The 19,937-nt window shown below is 55.1% G+C and overlaps 2 protein-coding genes and 1 long non-coding RNA gene across 4 annotated transcripts; 2 read left to right on the top strand and 1 right to left on the bottom strand.

Annotated features, from left to right (window-relative positions):
* The first annotated feature begins 81 nt into the window (after positions 1-81).
* Positions 82-4,090, top strand: LOC113841461 (coiled-coil domain-containing protein 81-like). Its single transcript, XM_072032246.1, has 7 exons — positions 82-290; positions 580-641; positions 794-947; positions 2,357-2,613; positions 2,751-2,836; positions 3,017-3,593; positions 3,740-4,090. The coding sequence occupies exons 1-6, from the start codon at positions 176-178 to the stop codon at positions 3,369-3,371; spliced, it is 1,029 nt and encodes a 342-aa protein (XP_071888347.1). The 5' UTR covers positions 82-175; the 3' UTR covers positions 3,372-3,593; positions 3,740-4,090.
* Positions 4,091-8,961: 4,871 nt separating this feature from the next.
* LOC113840540 (uncharacterized) lies at positions 8,962-14,043 on the top strand. 2 transcript variants are annotated; one of them, XM_072032261.1, is made up of 9 exons: positions 8,962-9,060; positions 9,473-9,534; positions 9,687-9,840; positions 11,253-11,509; positions 11,647-11,732; positions 11,913-12,055; positions 12,393-12,489; positions 12,636-13,176; positions 13,679-14,043. In XM_072032261.1, exons 3-8 carry the CDS (start codon positions 9,768-9,770, stop codon positions 13,117-13,119), a joined length of 1,140 nt encoding a protein of 379 aa, XP_071888362.1. In that variant the 5' UTR covers positions 8,962-9,060; positions 9,473-9,534; positions 9,687-9,767; the 3' UTR covers positions 13,120-13,176; positions 13,679-14,043. The 2 variants fall into 2 exon arrangements, with proteins under 2 accessions (XP_071888362.1, XP_071888361.1); XM_072032260.1 differs by lacking the exon at positions 8,962-9,060 and adding an exon at positions 9,093-9,299 and having other exon boundaries at positions 13,679-14,042.
* A 1,871-nt stretch (positions 14,044-15,914) lies between these two features.
* LOC140001097 (uncharacterized) lies at positions 15,915-19,937 on the bottom strand. Its single transcript, XR_011806244.1, has 3 exons — positions 19,674-19,937; positions 18,001-19,478; positions 15,915-17,786 (listed from the first exon to the last, which is right to left on the bottom strand). It is a non-coding gene; the product is annotated as an uncharacterized lncRNA (long non-coding RNA).

The following is a 19,937-nucleotide window of genomic DNA, read 5'->3' as shown; positions in this document are numbered from 1 at the left end:
TTTATGGTGTATTACAGTCATGGTGACGGTGGCCCTGTTGGCAGTTATGACGTAAGTGATGACCTCATTAGCCGTGTCACAATGGGGTGGGGGGCGGTGGCAGGGTATAAAAGGGGTGAGGGGTGGCGCAGGGACCCTTCATCTCTGGAGAAATATCCGGAGAGCGAGCGCAAGGATGCAAAAACGCGTCACTTTTGCCGACGAGGTGCTGCCCAACGTGAGGCGGACCCCTGTCCACTTCTGGGATGGGATGAAGGTCCCGTGCCTCACGCCCAGCATCACCTCCAAGGGTAGGTGCCGAAATTTGGGGCTTTTTGTGGCGCGGAGACCTGGCTCTGTGTGGAGGTCTCTTTTTTTTGGGGTCGGGGATGTGATGGATCTTTATGTAACGCGGGTTTTGGTAGGCGCCTAAATTTGGGTGGGGCTTTTTGTGGGGGGGAGACCTGGCTCTGTGTGGTAGGGTCTCTGTTTTTTGGGGTCGGGGATGTGATGGATCTTTATGCAACGCGGGTTTTGGGGTGATGGAAGGGTGGTAGCCACGAGAGGCGGTGTGTGACCAGATTTTTTTTTGCCTTTCAGAGAAAATAAGCGTCTGGGATGCGGTGTCAGCCTACATCCACGAACACCTCCTGCTGCACCAGGTGGGTTGGCACCCCCGTCCCCCTCGTTCCCCTCCTGAAAAGCAGGAAACTCACCCCAAAAAGCCCCACAGGCATCGCACAAGCGCGGTTGTGGTAGGCGGTGTGACGTCTGATCCTTAACCATTTTTCTTTCTTTTCTCTGCCATTTCCAGGGCGTCCGAATTCCTGCCCTCGGCTCCTTCGACGTTGTCCCCAAATTGGTGAAGGACGGGAACAAGACCCTGATTTTGCAGATGCCCACGTTCCGCCTGGCCAGGAACCTCGTCGTCACCCACAGCCTCACCGCCAACAAGGAGTACCTGCCAGGTAGGGCAGGGGGTTAATCCCCTGCTGACCCCCTCCCTCAATATCAGGTGTTTCCCCTCCCAAAAATAAATCAAAGCATCCCCTGCATGGAGCAGGACTGTGGTGGTTTGACTCGGGTGGGCGGCTGAGCTCAACCACAGCCCCTTTCTCACTCCCCCTCCTCAAAGAGGGGAGAAAAGATGTGAAAAGGGCTCAAAGTTGAGATAAGGATTAGCTCCCACACGGCTCCGTCCCACGGGGTCCCCCCCCCGTCCCAAACTGCTCCATCCTGGGTCCCCCACAGGCAGCAGCTCCCCCCAGACGCCCTCCTCCTGCGTGGGCTCCTCTGCAGGGGCTGCAGCGCGGAGATCTGCTCCGTGTGGCACCCATGGGTGCAGGGGGACAGCTCTGCTCCACCAGGGACCCCGCTACAGGCTGCAGGGGGGCTTCTCCCCCTCCTCCTTCACTGCCCTGGGGGTCTGTGAGGCTGTTCCTCACCCCTCGCTCCCCCAGCTGCCATCCCCCAGCAGGTTTTGTTTGTTTGTTTGTTTGTTTGTGTTTTGTTGTTGTTGTTTTTGTGGTTTTTTGTTTTGTTTTGTTTTGTTTGTTTGTTTTGTTTGTTTGCTTGTTATGGTTTTGTTTTGTTTTTTTGTTTCTTGGTTTGTTTCTGTGTTTTTTGTTTGTGGTTTTTTTTTGTTTTTTGTTTTTGTTGTTGTTTTTGTTTTTTGTTTTTTGTTGTTGTTGTTTGTTTTTCTTTTTGTTTGTTTGTGTTTTTTGTTTGTTTGTTGTTTTGTTGTTTTGTTGTTTTGTTTGTGTTTTTTTGTTTTGTTTTGTTTTGTTTTTGTTGGTTTGTTTGTGTTTTTTTGTTGTTGCTTTTTTTCTTTTTTTGTTGCTTGTTTTGTTGCTTGTTTTTTTTTGTTTTGTTTTTGTTTTTGTTTTTGTTTTTTTGTTGTTTGTTTTTTTGTTGCTTGGTTTGTGATTGTTTTGTTTTGTTTTAGATTTTTTGTTGTTTTTTTGTATGTTCGTTTGTGTTTTGTTTTGTTTTTGTTTTTGTTTTTTGTTTTGCTTTTGGTTTGTTTTTTATTGTTTGTTTGTGTGTTTTTTTGTTGTTGTTGGTTTGTTTGTGATTGTTTGTTTGTTTGTTTGTTTGTTTGTTTGTGTTTTTTTTTTCTCTGTCTCCAATCTGCTCTCCCAGAGGCACAAAAAACCTCGCTTACTGCCCAGGCTCTGGCCAGCAGCAGGACCCTTCCCCAACACGGGGCAGCTTCTAGATCCCTCTCACAGCACCCCCCTCCCCGTGCCCCCCTGCTGCCAAACCTTTTCTATCCAAAACCCACCACAAGGTCCCAAACCGAAGCCTTTTTGGGTGACGCCTGCCACGGGGAAGGGCTGCTGGTGACCGCCCCCATCCCTCTCGTGTCGTTTTCCAGGCCACAAGGAGCTGGAGCCCCTCCACTACCCCGAGGTGGCCGCCCAAATCTGCCTGTCCTCGCAGAGGGTGGAGAGCTGCATCCAGGGCACCACGTCCCTCATCTCTCGCTGCGTGGGGAAGGGGGAGAACATCGCCCTGGTCCTGAGGGACGTGGGGGTGCTCCTCATCGAAGGCACGAGGGTGGAAATGAAATTCTATTCCGAATTCCTGCAGAAGGTGTCCGGGAAGGAGAACCTTCAAAAAGCCTTTTTCAAGGTGAGGGTTTTGTTTTCCCCACGGCCTGGGCAGCCTCACAAAGGGGTAGCAACGCTTGCCCTTGGCCCACCGAGACCTTTTGGGTTGGAGTTTTTGGCCACGACCGAGGCCAGAGGACATTTGCCATCTCCTTGCAGGTCCCCCAGCTGATGGACGTGGTGGTGTCCCGGGGGGCACCCTTGGCCTCCCTGACCTTCTCTGGCCGTGTCATCGTCTTCCCCGAGTGAGTATATTTGTGGCTGTGGCCGCTGCTCGGGTTCTCCTTGCACCCATGGGTGCTTCTTTGCTGGACGAGCCCATTGCAAAGTCCAGGAAGGAATTTGGGGATGGGGCTTTGATGGCAACGTGGAAATGGGGTGATTGTGGCGCGCCCTGGGGTCACGCTGAGGTCTTCTTTTGCCAGGTTTGAGATGGAGAGCATGCCCAAAAAAACGCCCCAGGAGCACTCCAAGGAGAAGAAAGAAGGGGCTTTTCCTCTTCTCGGCCAAGCTGGGGGAAGAAAAGCAGCTGCTGGTTCCCTTCGAAGGGACGGGAAACTGACTCCTGGTGAGAAAACCCATCGTGGAGCACCCAAAAGCTCTGCCTTGCACCACATCTTGTCACCGCGCCTCCAAAACGGAGCCCCCGGGTGCGAGGTGCCTGATGTGCCCGGCCCTGGGCGCTGCAGGAGGACGGGGATCAAGACACCCCCTAAAATTGGCCGTAGCCAGCTCCTTTCTCCCAGAACTCGGCCCCCCCAAAAAAATATTGAGGCTTAGAAAGGAGCCGGGCGAGGGCTGGTGCCAAGGAGGGTCTCGGGGAGCAGCCTCAGCACCCGGCGTGTCCCCGGGGACGGCGGCATCACGGAAATGTTCTTCTAACACCTCTCCTTCCCAAATTTTAGGCAAAGGTCTCGGGCTTCCTTCCCTTGCCCCCACGGGGTCGACAGAAGAAGCAGCCCTGAAGGGGGAGGCGCAGAAGGCAGGGAAGGCTCCCTTGAGGTGAGGCTGGGGGCTCCAAATGGGTGGGATGAGGCCGCCGGGAGCCCCCCCAAATTTCAGGGCTGCAGCATCCAGCGCTGCATGAGGGGGTGGGGGGTGCAGGATGCGACCCCAAAACCATCCTGGATTCTTGTTTTTTCCATCAGGCTGCCGGCCATCCCGGGGACTCCTCGCAAGGCCGAAAAATCGTCACCCAAAGGCAAAACGGGACAGGCAAAGACACCCGGAGCCTGGAGGCAGAGAGCAGGAAGAGGAGCGGGGATGTTTCCCCCCTGCGTGGGGGAAAACCCGGCAGCCAAAAAGCCCCCCCGGCCCCCGGGACCCACAGAGCTGTCCTTCCCCGTGATAAGCGTCTCATCACCGGCCAGCTCGGAGGCCAGCCTCCCCGAGGAGCCCCCCTACAACGTCTACAGGCTGCAGCCCCCGGGAAAAGAGGGGGCAGAAAGGTTAAGGAACAGGCCTGAAACCTTCTGGACGGTGCTAAAAGAACCTCAGAAGAAGGCGTTATCCGTGAACGGCACCAAGAGCACCCGCCCGGTGGCACCCGCGCCCCGAAAACCCGTGTCAGCCCAACCCAAACCGCCAAAAACTGGGCCGGGGCTCTCCGTTTTGTGGCCCCGGCCACCCTAAACTTCGGGCTTTGAGCGCCCGACCCAGCGAGGAGGCCATCGGAGTTGGCAAAAAGAGGTGGGTGATCCACATCAGCATCATTTTGGGGGGCTCAAGCCTTGTAGGGAAGCAGAGTTTTTTGGGGACAGCGGGGTCTTTCCAAAGGGATCTCAGTTTTGAGCCACGGGTTGGCTCAATCCACCCCAAAACCTTTGTCTCCTCCAGCACTAGACTCAAATGCCCAAATTTCTCTCTTCTGTTGGCGCACAGACAACACCAGGCCATGTTTTTTAGGGTTTGGAAGGCCTCAAAAAGCTCTTGGCCACAGAGGAGAGGGTGTTTTTTTTGTAGCTGGGTGCTGCTTTCAAGGCTTTTTGGGAAAAGAAAGGCTTTTTTTGTGCAGGCTTAGCAGAATTTAGGAGCAAAACCCCGCTGCTGACCAGGGCCTGGGGAAAATATGAGGTGAAAAACAAGGGAAACGGTGGCCCTGACATCGGTGTCAGGATTTGAAACCATCCCCAGCCTGTGCATGAGGGTATAGAAGGCTAAAAAAAAATCTAAAAAGTGATTTTTTTCTCTGTTTCTTCGCAGATCTCCATCGTTCTTCTTGACACGATTGCCTCAGGAAGGAGGTGGAGGAAAACACGATGGAATCCCAAAAAAACTGTTGAGTTTTTGTTTTTATTTACGAGGCTCGTTCGTGAGGAGGGGGGTGAAGGTTGCTTTCCAGACAGGTTCAAAGCCCCCAAAACCATCAGCACCTCCCAAAAAGTGGGGCCCAAGGCTCCTTGTAAGTTTGGAGTCCCTGAGGTCCTTTGCAGTCCCCTCCTCCTGCCACGCCCCAGCTTGGCAGAATTCCACAGCTCAGAACAAGGAAAAAACGTCAAACCAAGGGATTATAACTAATAAATTTTAATAGTGCAAAGGGAGGAGAAGGGAAAAATTCGCGAACGTGAGGAATTTTGGCTCAGCTTTGCCACCCGCGATGGTGGCAGGCTTTTAGCTCCACTGCAAAGTGTAGGCTTTGCCTAATTCCAGTTCCAGCTGGGTGGTTAAAATCACCTTGAAAAAGCAAAAGAAAATTAAAAAAAAAAAAACGGTGAGTTATTCAGATCTGAAGACATCTTGCTTTTTTGTTTCTCATACATTACCAAAACTTTGCCTAAGTGCCATAAATTTCTTTATTCCGGATCATGAGGTTCTCATCCCCTCCCCCCCCCTTTATTTTAGGGCTAAACCCCCCAGTTTTGGGGGCCTAATGCTTCATTTTGGGGGTAAACCGACAATTTTGGGGACCTAATGCCTCATTTTCAGGTTAAATCCCCCAGTTTTGGAGGCCTAATGCCTCCTTTTCAGGCCTAACCCCCCAGTTTTGGAGGCCTATTGTGTCATTTTGGGCCTAAACCCCCAATTTGGGGGGCCTAATGCCTCATTTTCAGGCTAAACCCCCCAGTTTTGGGGTCCTAATGCCTCATTTTGGGGATGAAATCCCCCCATTTAGGGAGCCTAATGCCTCATTTATGGGACTAAAACCCCAATATGGTGGGCCTAATGCCTCATTTTGGGGACTAAACCCCCCAGTTTTGGGGTCCTAATGCCTCATTTTGGGGATGAAATCCCCCCATTTAGGGAGCCTAATGCCTCATTTATGGGACTAAAACCCCCAATATGGCGGGCCTAATGCCTCATTTTGGGGTCTAAACCCCCCAATTTTGGGGACCTAATGCCTCATTTTGGGGACTAAACCCCCAATTTTGGGGGATAATGCCTCATTTTCAGGCCTAACCCCCCAATATGGCGGGCCTAATACTTCAGTTTGGGTGTTCAGCTGATTCAAGGATGGAAGCTGAAATTCCTTGAAGTGACCCCACAACCCCGTAACCCCCCCAAAAAAATCCTGCCCCCCCCCCCCTTGTGCCCCCCCCCGGCCACTTATGGTGCAGGTGATGGTTTTGGGGGTGCCGGTCCCCTCGAAGCCCCAGCTGAGGTGGTTGTGGCCCCTGTAGGCCTGCACCATGGGGGGGGCTCGGGGGGAGCTGTTGGAGGGGGGGGGGCTCAGTGTTGGGGGGGGGGTGTTCGGGGGGGGGCTCGCTCGGCTCCAGGGGGCACAGGTCCTGCTGGGGAGGGGGGCAGGGGGCAGCCTTGGGGGCACCCCAGTGGCAGGGGACCTCGTGGGGAGGCCCGGGTCCCTTTTTGGGGTCATTCAGGCGCCTTTTGGGGCACCCAGGTCCCTTTTTGGGGTCATTCAGGTGCCTTTTGGGGCACCCAGGTCCCTTTTTGGGGTCATTCAGGCGCCTTTTGGGGTCACCCAGGTCCCTTTTGGGGCACCCAGGTCCCTTTTTGGGATCATTCAGGCGCCTTTTGGGGCACCCAGGTCCCTTTTTGGGGTCATTCAGGCGCCTTTTTGGGGTCATTCAGGACCCTTTTGGGGCACCCAGGTCCCTTTTTGGGGTCATTCGGGACCCTTTTGGGGCACCCAGGTCTCTTTTGGGGCACCCAGGTCCCTTTTGGGGTCACCCAGGTCCCTTTTGGGTGCCAGGGTCGCCTTTTTGGGACATCCAACCCCTTTTTGGGGTCATTCAGGCGCCTTTTGGGGCACCCAGGTCTCTTTTGGGGCACCCAGGTCCCTTTTGGGGTCACCCAGGCCCCTTTTGGGTGCCAGGGTCGCCTTTTTGGGACATCCAACCCCTTTTTGGGGCCATTCAGGCGCCTTTTGGGGCACCCAGGTCACTTTTGGGGCACCAAGGTCCATTTTTGGGGTCATTCAGGACCCTTTTGGGGCACGCAGGTCCCTTTTGGGGTCATCCAGGTCCCTTTTGGGTGCCAGGGTCGCCTTTTTGGGACATCCAAGCCCCTTTTTGGGGTCATTCAGAACCCTTTTGTGGAACCCAGGTCCCTTTTGGGGTTACCCAGGTCCCTAATGCTTCATTTTGGGGATAAACCGACAATTTTGGGGGCCTAATGCCTTTTTTTGGGGGCTAAAACCCCAGTTTGGCTGGGATCTCTCGGAAAGCAGTCTTGACCAGGACCCCTTGTGGGACCCTTATGGGGCCTCCTGGGTGACCCCACAACCCCGTAACTCCCTCCAAAAAAATCCTGCCCCCTCCCCTGTGCCCCCCCCGGCCACGTACGGTGCAGGTGACGGTTTTGGAGGTGCCGGTCTCCTGGAAGCCCAGCTTTTTGGGGTCATCCAGGACCCTTTTGGGGCACCCAGGTCCCTTTTTGGGGTCATTCAGGACCTGTTTGGGTGCCAGGGTCCCTTTTTTCGGGACACCCAGGTCCTTTTTGGGGTCATCTAGGTCCCTTTTGGGGACAGCTGGGTGCCAGGGCCCCTTTTTGGGGTCATCTAGGTCCCTTTTGGGGACAGCTGGGTGTCAGGGCCCCTTTTTGGGGATACCCAGGTCCCTTTTTGGGGACATCCAAGCCCCTTTTTGGGGTCATCCAGGTCCCTTTTGGGGTCATTTTGGGGACAGCCGGGTGCCTTGGCCCCTTTTGGGAAGAACCCACAACCCCGGCTGCTTTTTTTGGGGGGGGACCCCTGGAAATCCGGGACCCCATTGGGGTCACCCAGGTGCTGGGGTCCTTTGGGGACACCGGGACCCCCCCCTTGGGGACACCAGGACTGGGGTCCCCTACAGGGGGGGGGACACACACAGAGGGGACGGCGCTGTCACTGGGGGGGGGACACCTGGGGGTCCCCTGTAATGGGGGGGGCACCCAGATCGCCTTGGGGGGGGGGCATCTGGGTCTTTGGGGGGAAATTTGGGCCCTGAAGAATCGTTTTTTCGTTTTGCCCTGAAGGGAACGGTTTGGGCCCTAAAGAGAAGGTCTGGGGCCCGAAAAAGAAAAAGGTGAAAGGCATGTCGAGCAATCCCCCTGAGGCTGGAAAGGACGGACATGGTCAGAAGTGGGGTGCTGCTGCTGCCGACATCGGTCCCAGGGGGGTGCAGAGGGTCTAGGATCCCCATCCTCCTGCTCAGGCACCGTGGCCACTTCCCACCCCAGGGCTCAGTTTTGGGGAAGCCACCGAGATGTGGGGACAAAAGGCTGTGCCCAGCTGTGCCCGTCCCTTTGGCGGTGATGTTGGGCATCAGGCACCTGCGCTGCATGCCGTCCCACAGCTCTACCCGGGTCGGCTTCATGCAGGAGGGTTTCCTCTCCTTGGCAGAGGTCGCGTTCAGGCTCATCCCTGCGCTCGTCCTCTGAACAATCCACCCTTGGAGCCGACAGACCAGGGCTTAGGCCCTGAAGAGACGGGCTTGGGGCCTAAATTTGAGGGGTTTGGGGGCTAAGGAGAGGGGTTTGGGGCCTGAAGAGAGGTTTTTGGGCCTGAAAAAGAAGGGTTTGGGGCCTAAAGAGAGGGGTTTGGGGCCTAAGGAGAAGAAGGGTTTGGGGCCTAAAGAGAGGGTGTGGGGCTTAAAAAGCAGAAGGGTTTGGGCCGGAAACAGTAGGGTTTGAGCCCTAAAGAGAGGGGTTTGGGGCCTAAAGAGAGGTTTTGGGCCTGAAGGGAGGGGTTTGGGCCTAAAGAGAGGGGTTTGGGGCCTGAAGAGAGGGTTTTGGGCCTGACAAAGAAGGGTTTGGGGCCTAAAGAGAGGGGTTTGGGGCCTAAAGAGAGGTTTTGGGCCTGAAGGGAGGGGTTTGGGCCTAAAGAGAGGGGTTTGGGCCTAAAGAGAGGGGTTTGGGGCCTAAAGAGTGGGGTTTGGGCCTGACGGGAGGGGTTTGGGCCTGAAGGGAGGGCTTTAGGCCCTGAAGGGAATGGTTTGGGCCCTAAAAGGAGGGGTTTGGTCACTAAAGGGAGGGGCAAACATTTATGGTGTATTACAGTCATGGTGACGGTGGCCCTGTTGGCAGTTATGACGTAAGTGATGACCTCATTAGCCGTGTCACAATGGGGCAGGGGGCAGTAGCAGGGTATAAAAGGGGTGGGGGGTGGCGCCGGGGCCCTTCATCTCTGGAGAAATATCCGGAGAGCGAGCGCAAGGATGCAAAAACGCGTCACTTTTGCCGACGAGGTGCTGCCCAACGTGAGGCGGACCCCCGTCCGCTTCTGGGATGGGATGAAGGTCCCGTGCCTCACGCCCAGCATCACCTCCAAGGGTAGGTGCCGAAATTTGGGGCTTTTTGTGGCGGGGAGACCTGGCTCTGTGTGGAGGTCTCTTTTTTTTGGGGTCGGGGATGTGATGGATCTTTATGCAACGCGGGTTTTGGGGTGATGGAAGGGTGGTAGCCACGAGAGGCGGTGTGTGACCAGATTTTTTTTTGCCTTTCAGAGAAAATAAGCGTCTGGGATGCGGTGTCAGCCTACATCCACGAACACCTCCTGCTGCACCAGGTGGGTTGGCACCCCCGTCCCCCTCGTTCCCCTCCTGAAAAGCAGGAAACTCACCCCAAAAAGCCCCACAGGCATCGCACAAGCGCGGTTGTGGTAGGCGGTGTGACGTCTGATCCTTAACCATTTTTCTTTCTTTTCTCTGCCATTTCCAGGGCGTCCGAATTCCTGCCCTCGGCTCCTTCGACGTTGTCCCCAAATTGGTGAAGGACGGGAACAAGACCCTGATTTTGCAGATGCCCACGTTCCGCCTGGCCAGGAACCTCGTCGTCACCCACAGCCTCACCGCCAACAAGGAGTACCTGCCAGGTAGGGCAGGGGGTTAATCCCCTGCTGACCCCCTCCCTCAATATCAGGTGTTTCCCCCCCCAAAAATAAATCAAAGCATCCCCTGCATGGAGCAGGACTGTGGTGGTTTGACTCGGGTGGGCGGCTGAGCTCAACCACAGCCCCTTTCTCACTCCCCCTCCTCAAAGAGGGGAGAAAAGATGTGAAAAGGGCTCAAAGTTGAGATAAGGATTAGCTCCCACACGGCTCCGTCCCACGGGGTCCCCCCCCCGTCCCAAACTGCTCCATCCTGGGTCCCCCACAGGCAGCAGCTCCCCCCAGACGCCCTCCTCCTGCGTGGGCTCCTCTGCAGGGGCTGCAGCGCGGAGATCTGCTCCGTGTGGCACCCATGGGTGCAGGGGGACAGCTCTGCTCCACCAGGGACCCCCCTACAGGCTGCAGGGGGGCTTCTCCCCCTCCTCCTTCACTGCCCTGGGGGTCTGTGAGGCTGTTCCTCACCCCTCGCTCCCCCAGCTGCCATCCCCCAGCAGGTTTTGTTTGTTTGTTTGTTTGTTTGTGTTTTGTTGTTGTTGTTTTTGTGGTTTTTTGTTTTGTTTTGTTTAGTTTGTTTGTTTTGTTTGTTTGTTTTGGTTTTGTTTTGTTTTTTTTTTCTTGGTTTGTTTCTGTGTTTTTTGTTTGTGTTTTTTTTGTTTTTTGTTTTTGTTGTTGTTTTTGTTTTTTATTTTTTGTTGTTGTTGTTTGTTTTTCTTTTTGTTTGTGTTTTTTTGTTTGTTTGTTGTTTTGTTGTTTTGTTGTTTTGTTTGTGTTTTCCTGTTTTGTTTTGTTTTGTTTTTGTTGGTTTGTTTGTGTTTTTTTGTTGTTGTTGCTTTTTTCTTTTTTTGTTGCTTGTTTTGTTGCTTGTTTTTTTTGTTTTGTTTTTGTTTTTGTTTATATTTTTGTTGTTTGTTTTTTTATTGCTTGTTTTTTATTGTTTTGTTTTGTTTTGTTTTTGTTGTTTTTTGTATGTTTGTTTTGTTTTGTTTTGTTTTTGTTTTTGTTTTTTTTTGTTTTGGTTTTGGTTTGTTTTTTATTGGTTTGTTTGTGGTGTTTTTTTTGGTTTGTTTTTTTGTTTGTTTGTGTTTTTTTGTTTGTTTTGGTTTGTTTGTTTGTTTGTTTTTTTGTGTTTTTTTTTTTCTCTGTCTCCAATCTGCTCTCCCAGAGGCACAAAAAACCTCGCTTACTGCCCAGGCTCTGGCCAGCAGCAGGACCCTTCCCCAACACGGGGCAGCTTCTAGATCCCTCTCACAGCACCCCCCTCCCCGTGCCCCCCTGCTGCCAAACCTTTTCTATCCAAAACCCACCACAAGGTCCCAAACCGAAGCCTTTTTGGGTGACGCCTGCCACGGGGAAGGGCTGCTGGTGACCGCCCCCATCCCTCTCGTGTCGTTTTCCAGGCCACAAGGAGCTGGAGCCCCTCCACTACCCCGAGGTGGCCGCCCAAATCTGCCTGTCCTCGCAGAGGGTGGAGAGCTGCATCCAGGGCACCACGTCCCTCATCTCTCGCTGCGTGGGGAAGGGGGAGAACATCGCCCTGGTCCTGAGGGACGTGGGGGTGCTCCTCATCGAAGGCACGAGGGTGGAAATGAAATTCTATTCCGAATTCCTGCAGAAGGTGTCCGGGAAGGAGAACCTTCAAAAAGCCTTTTTCAAGGTGAGGGTTTTGTTTTCCCCACGGCCTGGGCAGCCTCACAAAGGGGTAGCAACGCTTGCCCTTGGCCCACCGAGACCTTTTGGGTTGGAGTTTTTGGCCACGACCGAGGCCAGAGGACATTTGCCATCTCCTTGCAGGTCCCCCAGCTGATGGACGTGGTGGTGTCCCGGGGGGCACCCTTGGCCTCCCTGACCTTCTCTGGCCGTGTCATCGTCTTCCCCGAGTGAGTATATTTGTGGCTGTGGCCGCTGCTCGGGTTCTCCTTGCACCCATGGGTGCTTCTTTGCTGGACGAGCCCATTGCAAAGTCCAGGAAGGAATTTGGGGATGGGGCTTTGATGGCAACGTGGAAATGGGGTGATTGTGGCGCGCCCTGGGGTCACGCTGAGGTCTTCTTTTGCCAGGTTTGAGATGGAGAGCATGCCCAAAAAAACGCCCCAGGAGCACTCCAAGGAGAAGAAAGAAGGGGCTTTTCCTCTTCTCGGCCAAGCTGGGGGAAGAAAAGCAGCTGCTGGTTCCCTTCGAAGGGACGGGAAACTGAGTCCTGGTGAGAAAACCCATCGTGGAGCACCCAAAAGCTCTGCCTTGCACCACATCTTGTCACCGCGCCTCCAAAACGGAGCCCCCGGGTGCGAGGTGCCTGATGTGCCCGGCCCTGGGCGCTGCAGGAGGACGGGGATCAAGACACCCCCTAAAATTGGCCGTAGCCAGCTCCTTTCTCCCAGAACTCGGCCCCCCCAAAAAAATATTGAGGCTTAGAAAGGAGCCGGGCGAGGGCTGGTGCCAAGGAGGGTCTCGGGGAGCAGCCTCAGCACCCGGCGTGTCCCCGGGGACGGCGGCATCACGGAAATGTTCTTCTAACACCTCTCCTTCCCAAATTTTAGGCAAAGGTCTCGGGCTTCCTTCCCTTGCCCCCACGGCGTCGACAGAAGAAGCAGCCCTGAAGGGGGAGGCGCAGAAGGCAGGGAAGGCTCCCTTGAGGTGAGGCTGGGGGCTCCAAATGGGTGGGATGAGGCCGCCGGGAGCCCCCCCAAATTTCAGGGCTGCAGCATCCAGCGCTGCATGAGGGGGTGGGGGGTGCAGGATGCGACCCCAAAACCATCCTGGATTCTTGGTTCTTCCATCAGGCTGCCGGCCATCCCGGGGACTCCTCGCAAGGCCGAAAAATCGTCACCCAAAGGCAAAACAGGACAGGCAAAGACACCCGGAGCCTGGAGGCAGAGAGCAGGAAGAGGAGCGGGGATGTTTCCCCCCTGCGTGGGGGAAAACCCGGCAGCCAAAAAGCCCCCCCGGCCCCCGGGACCCCCAGAGCTGTCCTTCCCCGTGATAAGCGTCTCATCACCGGCCAGCTCGGAGGCCAGCCTCCCCGAGGAGCCCCCCTACAACGTCTACAGGCTGCAGCCCCCGGGAAAAGAGGGGGCAGAAAGGTTAAAAAACAGGCCCGAAACCTTCTGGACGGTGCTAAAAGAACCTCAGAAGAAGGCGTTATCCGTGAACGGCACCAACAGCACCCGCCCGGTGGCACCCGCGCCCCGAAAACCCGTGTCAGCCCAACCCAAACCGCCAAAAACTGGGCCGGGGCTCTCCGTTTTGTGGCCCCGGCCACCCTAAACTTCGGGCTTTGAGCGCCCGACCCAGCGAGGAGGCCATCGGAGTTGGCAAAAAGAGGTGGGTGATCCACATCAGCATCATTTTGGGGGGCTCAAGCCTTGTAGGGAAGCAGAGTTTTTTGGGGACAGCGGGGTCTTTCCAAAGGGATCTCAGTTTTGAGCCACGGGTTGGCTCAGTCCAACCCAAACCTTTGTCTCCTCCAGAACTAGACTCAAATGCCCAAATTTCTCTCTTCTGTTGGCGCACAGACAACAGCAGTCCACGTTTTTTAGGGTTTGGAAGGCCTCAAAAAGCTCTTGGCCACAGAGGAGAGGGTGTTTTTTTTGTAGCTGGGTGCTGCTTTCAAGGCTTTTTGGGAAAAGAAAGGCTTTTTTTGTGCGGGCCTAGCAGAATTTAGGAGCAAAACCCCGCTGCTGGCCAGGGCCTGGGGAAAATATGAGGTGAAAAACAAGGGAAACGGTGGCCCTGACATCGGTGTCAGGACTTGAAGCCTGTGCATGAGGGTATAGAAGGCTAAAAAAAAATCTAAAAAGTGATTTTTTTCTCTGTTTCTTCGCAGATTTCCATCGTTCTTCCTGACACGATTGCCTCAGGAAGGAGGTGGAGGAAAACACGATGGAATCCCAAAAAAACTGTTGAGTTTTTGTTTTTATTTACGAGGCTCGTTCGTGAGGAGGGGGGTGAAGGTTGCTTTCCAGACAGGTTCAAAGCCCCCCCAAAACCATCAGCACCTCCCAAAAAGTGGGGCCCAAGGCTCCTTGTAAGTTTGGAGTCCCTGAGGTCCTTTGCAGTCCCCTCCTCCTGCCACGCCCCAGCTTGGCAGAATTCCACAGCTCAGAACAAGGAAAAAACGTCAAACCAAGGGATTATAACTAATAAATTTTAATAGTGCAAAGTATTTTGAGGGAGGAGAAGGGAAAAATTCGCGAACGTGAGGAATTTTGGCTCAGCTTTGCTACCCGGGATGGTGGCAGGCTTTTAGCTCCACTGCAAAGTGTAGGCTTTGCCTAATTCCAGTTCCAGCTGGGTGGTTAAAAGGACCTTGAAAAAGCAAAAGAAAATTAAAAAAAAAACGGTGAGTTATTCAGATCTGAAGACATCTTGCTTTTTTGTTTCTCATACATTACCAAAACTTTGCCTAAGTGCCATAAATTTCTTTATTCCGGATCATGAGGTTCTCATCCCCTCCCCCCCCCCCTCTTTATTTTGGGGGCTAAACCCCCCAGTTTTGGGGGCCTAATGCTTCATTTTGGGGGTAAACCGACAATTTTGGGGACCTAATGCCTCATTTTCAGGCTAAACCCCCCAGTTTTGGAGGCCTAATGCCTCATTTTGGGGATTAAATCCCCCCATTTAGGGAGCCTAGTGCCTCATTTATGGGACTAAAACCCCCAATATGGCAGGCCTAATGCCTCATTTATGGGGCTAAAACCCCCCCGTTTTGGGGGCCTAATGCTTCATTTTGGGGATAATCTATGATTCTATGATTCTATGAATTTTGGGGTCCTAATGCCTCATTATGGGGACTAAAACCCCCAATATTGCGGGCCTAATGCCTCATTTTGGGGGCTAAACCCCCCAGTTTAGGGGGCCTAATGCTTCATTTTGGGGGTAAACCGACAATTTTGGGGACCTAATGCCTCATTTTGGGGATTAAACCCCCAATTTTGGGGGATAATGCCTCATTTTCAGGCCTAACCCCCCAATATGGCGGGCCTAATACTTCAGTTTGGGTGTTCAGCTGATTCAAGGATGGAAGCTGAAATTCCTTGAAGTGACCCCACAACCCCGTAACCCCCCCCAAAAAATCCTGCCCCCTCCCTTGTGCCCCCCCCGGCTGGCCACTTATGGTGCAGGTGATGGTTTTGGGGGTGCCGGTCCCCTCGAAGCCCCAGCTGAGGTGGTTGTGGCCCCTGTAGGCCGGCACCATGGGGGGGGGGCTCGGGGGGAGCTGTTAAAGGGGGGGGGGTCAGTGTTGGGGGGGGGGGTTCGGGGGGGGGCTCGCTCAGCTCCAGGGGGCACAGGTCCTGCTGGGGAGGGGGACAGGGGGCAGCCTTGGGGGCACCCCAGTGGCAGGGGACCTCGTGGGGAGGCCCGGGTCCCTTTTTGGGGTCATTCAGGCGCCTTTTGGGGTCACCCAGGTCCCTTTTGGGGCACCCAGGTCCCTTTTTGGGGTCATTCAGGCGCCTTTTTGGGGTCATTCAGGACCCTTTTGGGGCACCCAGGTCCCTTTTTGGGGCACCCAGGTCCCTTTTGGGGTCACCCAGGTCCCTTTTGGGTGCCAGGGTCGCCTTTTTGGGACATCCAACCCCTTTTTGGGGTCATCCAGGACCCTTTCGGGGCACCCAGGTCCCTTTTTGGGGTCATTCAGGCGCCTTTTGGGGCACCCAGGTCCCTTTTTGGGGTCATTCAGGACCCTTTTGGGGCACGCACGTCCCTTTTGGAGTCATCCAGGTCCCTTTTGGGTGCCAGGGTCGCCTTTTTGGGACATCCAAGCCCCTTTTTGGGGTCATTCAGAACCCTTTTGTGGAACCCAGGTCCCTTTTGGGGTCACCCAGGTCCCCAATGCTTCATTTTGGGGATAAACCGACAATTCTGGGGGCCTAATGCCTCATTTTGGGGGCTAAAACCCCAGTTTGGCTGGGATCTCTCGGAAAGCAGTCTTGACCAGGACCCCTTGTGGGACCCTTATGGGGCCTCCTGGGTGACCCCACAACCCCGTAACTTCCCCCAAAAAAATCCTGCCCCCTCCCCTGTGCCCCCCCCGGCCACGTACGGTGCAGGTGACGGTTTTGGAAGTGCCGGTCTCCTGGAAGCCCAGCTTTTTGGGGTCATCCAGGATGCTTTTGGGGCACCCAGGTCCCTTTTGGGGGTCATTCAGGACCCTTTTGTGGACCCAGGTCCCTTTTTGGGGTCATTCAGGACCCATTTGGGTGCCAGGTTCCCTTTTTTCGGGACACACAGGTCCTTTTTGGGGTCATCTAGGTCCCTTTTGGGGACAGCTGGGTGTCAGGGCCCCTTTTTGGGGATACCCAGGTCCCTTTTTGGGGACATCCAAGCCCCTTTTTGGGGTCATCCAGGTCCCTTTTGGGGTCATTTTGGGGACAGCCGGGTGCCTTGGCCCCTTTTGGGAAGAACCCACAACCCCGGCTGCTTTTTTTGGGGGGGGACCCCTGGAAATCCGGGACCCCATTGGGGTCACCCAGGTGCTGGGGTCCTTTGGGGACACCGGGACCCCCCCCTTGGGGACACCAGGACTGGGGTCCCCTACAGGGGGGGGGACACACACAGAGGGGACGGCGCTGTCACTGGGGGGGGGACACCTGGGGGTCCCCTGTAATGGGGGGGGCACCCAGATCGCCTTGGGGGGGGCATCTGGGTCTCTGGGGGGAAATTTGGGCCCTGAAGAATCGTTTTTTCGTTTTGCCCTGAAGGGAACGGTTTGGGCCCTAAAGAGAAGGTCTGGGGCCCGAAAAAGAAGGGCTTGGGCCCTAAAAATCGGGGCTTAGGCCCTGAAGAGAGGGGATTGGGCCCAAAAGGGAGGGATTTGGGTCCTAAAGAGTAGGATTTGGGCCCTAAAGGGAAGGGTTTGGGCCCTAAAGGGAAGGGTTTGGGCCCTAAATAGGAGGCGTGAGGCTCTAAAATTAATAGTGGAAACCCTCTGAAGGAAGTTTTGGACCCCAAAATGAGGTATAGGAGACTGGAAATAACCCTGATCTAAAAAATTAGTCTTTGGACCATAAAAAGCAGGATCTGGATCCTAATTTGATGTTTTGGATCGTAAAACAGACGCTTGGATCTTAAAACCAGTGCCTTGAGCTCTCAAAAGCAGTTTGGGGTTCGGACCCCGAAAGGAAGCTTTGGGCTCTTATAATGGGGTGGTGGACACTCAAATGTGGCTTTTGGGTTCCAAAATGAAGGCTTTGGGCCCCCAAAAGGGGCTTGGGGCACTAAAAATGGTGCTTTAGGTGCGTGCGATGGGACTGCGGCTCAGAGCAGCCAAAGCCCAAATGCGGAATGGCACCACAAGGGCAGCTCTGAGGAAAATTAACTTATTACATTAATTAATTATAAATTAATTATAAAATTAATTATGCCTCCCAGGGGGAAATAAATAACAAACTGCACGGCCCAAGTCCCATTCCTGCCCCTTTGGCATCTGCAGCCGCCTGCCCCAAGTCAGCCGGGTGCAAATCCTTGTTTTTAATGTCATGTCCCGATTAAAACAGCACTTTGGGGAAAATGAAAGCAAAAATTAAAGCCAAATAAATAGAGCAAACTTGCCAGCACTACGGTTTTGGGTTTGGTTTGGTGCCTTTTATTGCTAATGTGCAAAAAGCAAGCGAACTCGGACACGCACCCCAATCCTTTTTGGGTTTTGCTTCTTGAGGCAACGCTTCCAAATTTCCAAAATCTTGGATTCTGTGGGGGGTCTCTCCTGTTCCAGGCGCCTTGCTCTGGCCGGTTTGGGTTCCAGCGTCTCGGATGTGCTGTCCAGGGTGGGCAGAATGTCCACTCTTCATTCTTCTCCTGGGACCCCCTGAGATGTCGATGGCCCCATTTTGTCCATCCCTGGTGTTCCGCTTCAGGCTGTGAGTTTGTCCTGCTCTTGGCTGGCCAAAGGCTGGTTTTTGGCAAGAGGCAGCCCCGGGATTGCTGGCAGCTGGCTGAAAACACATCAAAAAAGACTGCATGAGCACACGATGGCACTGGGGCCGCATCCCGCACCCTGAAAACATGACCCTGCTTGCACACCACGGGCCCCATCCACCCCTCCGGGTGCTGCTTTCAGCAATTTGGGGTGGCCCCAGCCCGGAGTGTTTGGGGCTGGGCGAGGGGCTCCCTGCTGGGGAGAAGACAACCGTGAGCCTCCGGCCTCACCTGATCCCAGATTCCTTCTTGTTCTCCTGTGCTTTGGTTTCCTTCAGCCTTTGGAGCTCGTGTTTCGGGATACTCGCGCGCACGGTGAAAGGCATGTCGAGCAATCCCCCTGAGGCTGGAAAGGACGGACATGGTCAGAAGTGGGGTGCTGCTGCTGCCGACATCGGTCCCAGGGGGGTGCATAGGGTCTCCGACCCCCATCCTCCTGCTCAGGCACCGTGGCCATTTCCCACCCCAGGGCTCAGTTTTGGGGAAGCCACCGAGATGTGGGGACAAAAGGCTGTGCCCAGCTGTGCCCGTCCCTTTGGCGGTGATGTTGGGCATCAGGCACCTGCGCTGCATGCCGTCCCACAGCTCTACCCGGGTCGGCTTCATGCAGGAGGGTTTCCTCTCCTTGGCAGAGGTCGCGTTCAGGCTCATCCCTGCGCTCGTCCTCTGAACAATCCACTCTTGGAGCCGACAGACCAGGGCTTAGGCCCTGAAGAGACGGGCTTGGGGCCTAAATTTGAGGGGTTTGGGGGCTAAGGAGAGGGGTTTGGGGCCTGAAGAGAGGGTTTGGGGCCTGAAAAAGAAGGGTTTGGGGCCTAAAGAGAGGGGTTTGGGGCCTAAGGAGAAGAAGGGTTTGGGCCTTAAAGAGAGGGTGTGGGGCTTAAAAAGCAGAAGGGTTTGGGCCGGAAAAAGTGGGGTTTGAGCCCTAAAGAGAGGGGTTTGGGGCCTAAAGAGAGGCTTTGGGCCTGAAGGGAGGGGTTTGGGCCTAAAGAGAGGGGTTTGGGACCTGAAGAGAGGGTTTTGGGCCTGAAAAAGAAGGGTTTTGAGCCTAAAGAGAGGGGTTTGGGGCCTAAAGAGAGGTTTTGGGCCTGAAGGGAGGGGTTTGGGCCTAAAGAGAGGGGTTTGGGCCTAAAGAGAAGGGTTTGGGCCCCAAAGAGAGGGGTTTGGGCCTCAAAGAGCAGGGTTTGGGCCCTAAAGAGAGGGTTTTGGGCCCTAAAGAGAGGGGTTTGCTGTTATTGTGCCAGGCATGGGGGCCGTGGGGGCCGCGGAGGCCGGGCTGGTGGCAGGCGGGCAGGTCTTCCAGGCACTGCTGGTGGCCCGTCCCGTGCCTTCCCATGTTATTGTGCCAGGCATGGGGGCCGTGGGGGCCGCGGAGGCCGGGCTGGTGGCAGGCGGGCAGGTCTTCCAGGCACTGCTGGTGGCCCGTCCCGTGCCTTCCCATGTTATTGTGCCAGGCATGGGGGCCGTGGGGGCCGCGGAGGCCGGGCTGGTGGCAGGCGGGCAGGTCTTCCAGGCACTGCTGGTGGCCGCTGGCGTCGGGCCTGGCTCTCAGGTCTAGCACGGTGTTTAGGCCTCCTGGATCGGCTGAAGGAGCTCTGGGCTGCCTGGGCTGCGGCGAGGCGCCGGCGGGGACAGGAATTGCTGAGGCCGTGCTGCGGCTGCGGTGCCAGGCGGGTGCTCCCGTCTCAGGGGCTCCAGCTTCTTGTGGGCTGGAAAAGTACATGGGAAGGATGGCGTTAGTCACCCGGCGGCCCTTCACGCATTTCCCCCACGTGCTGCTCGTTGCAGCCATCACCCGAATTGCCCCAGCTTTGGGCTGGCTCCGTGGCTTGGCTTTTGAGCACGGAGGCCATGCCCCACATGCCCCGGCCGTGCAGCCAGCAAGGTTTCATCCACCGCCTTACCTGGCAGGCTGCCGTTGCTGTCCTCAAGGTGGTGCGTGTTTATGAGGTTCGTGGCCAGGTGAAACACTGGCCACTGCAAAGTCATCGCCTTGTCCCCAGCTTGGATCTGGTTTTGGATTATGTCAAAGGAGCCCAGAGTGGGGATTCGGATGCCCTGCGAGTGGCCACCACATTCCAGACATCTGTTTGCTCTGGAAAGCAAAGGAAAATCTGGTCACAGTGTGTCTGGTGGTCCCACAGCTCCTGCAGCACCCCGAGACCCGA

Source organism: Anas platyrhynchos, chromosome 37 (assembly GCF_047663525.1).
Source record: "Anas platyrhynchos isolate ZD024472 breed Pekin duck chromosome 37, IASCAAS_PekinDuck_T2T, whole genome shotgun sequence".
Classification (NCBI taxonomy): Eukaryota; Metazoa; Chordata; class Aves; order Anseriformes; family Anatidae; genus Anas; species Anas platyrhynchos.
Note: the sequence above shows the minus strand (reverse complement) of the source record. Positions and strands in the feature narration are given on the sequence as shown.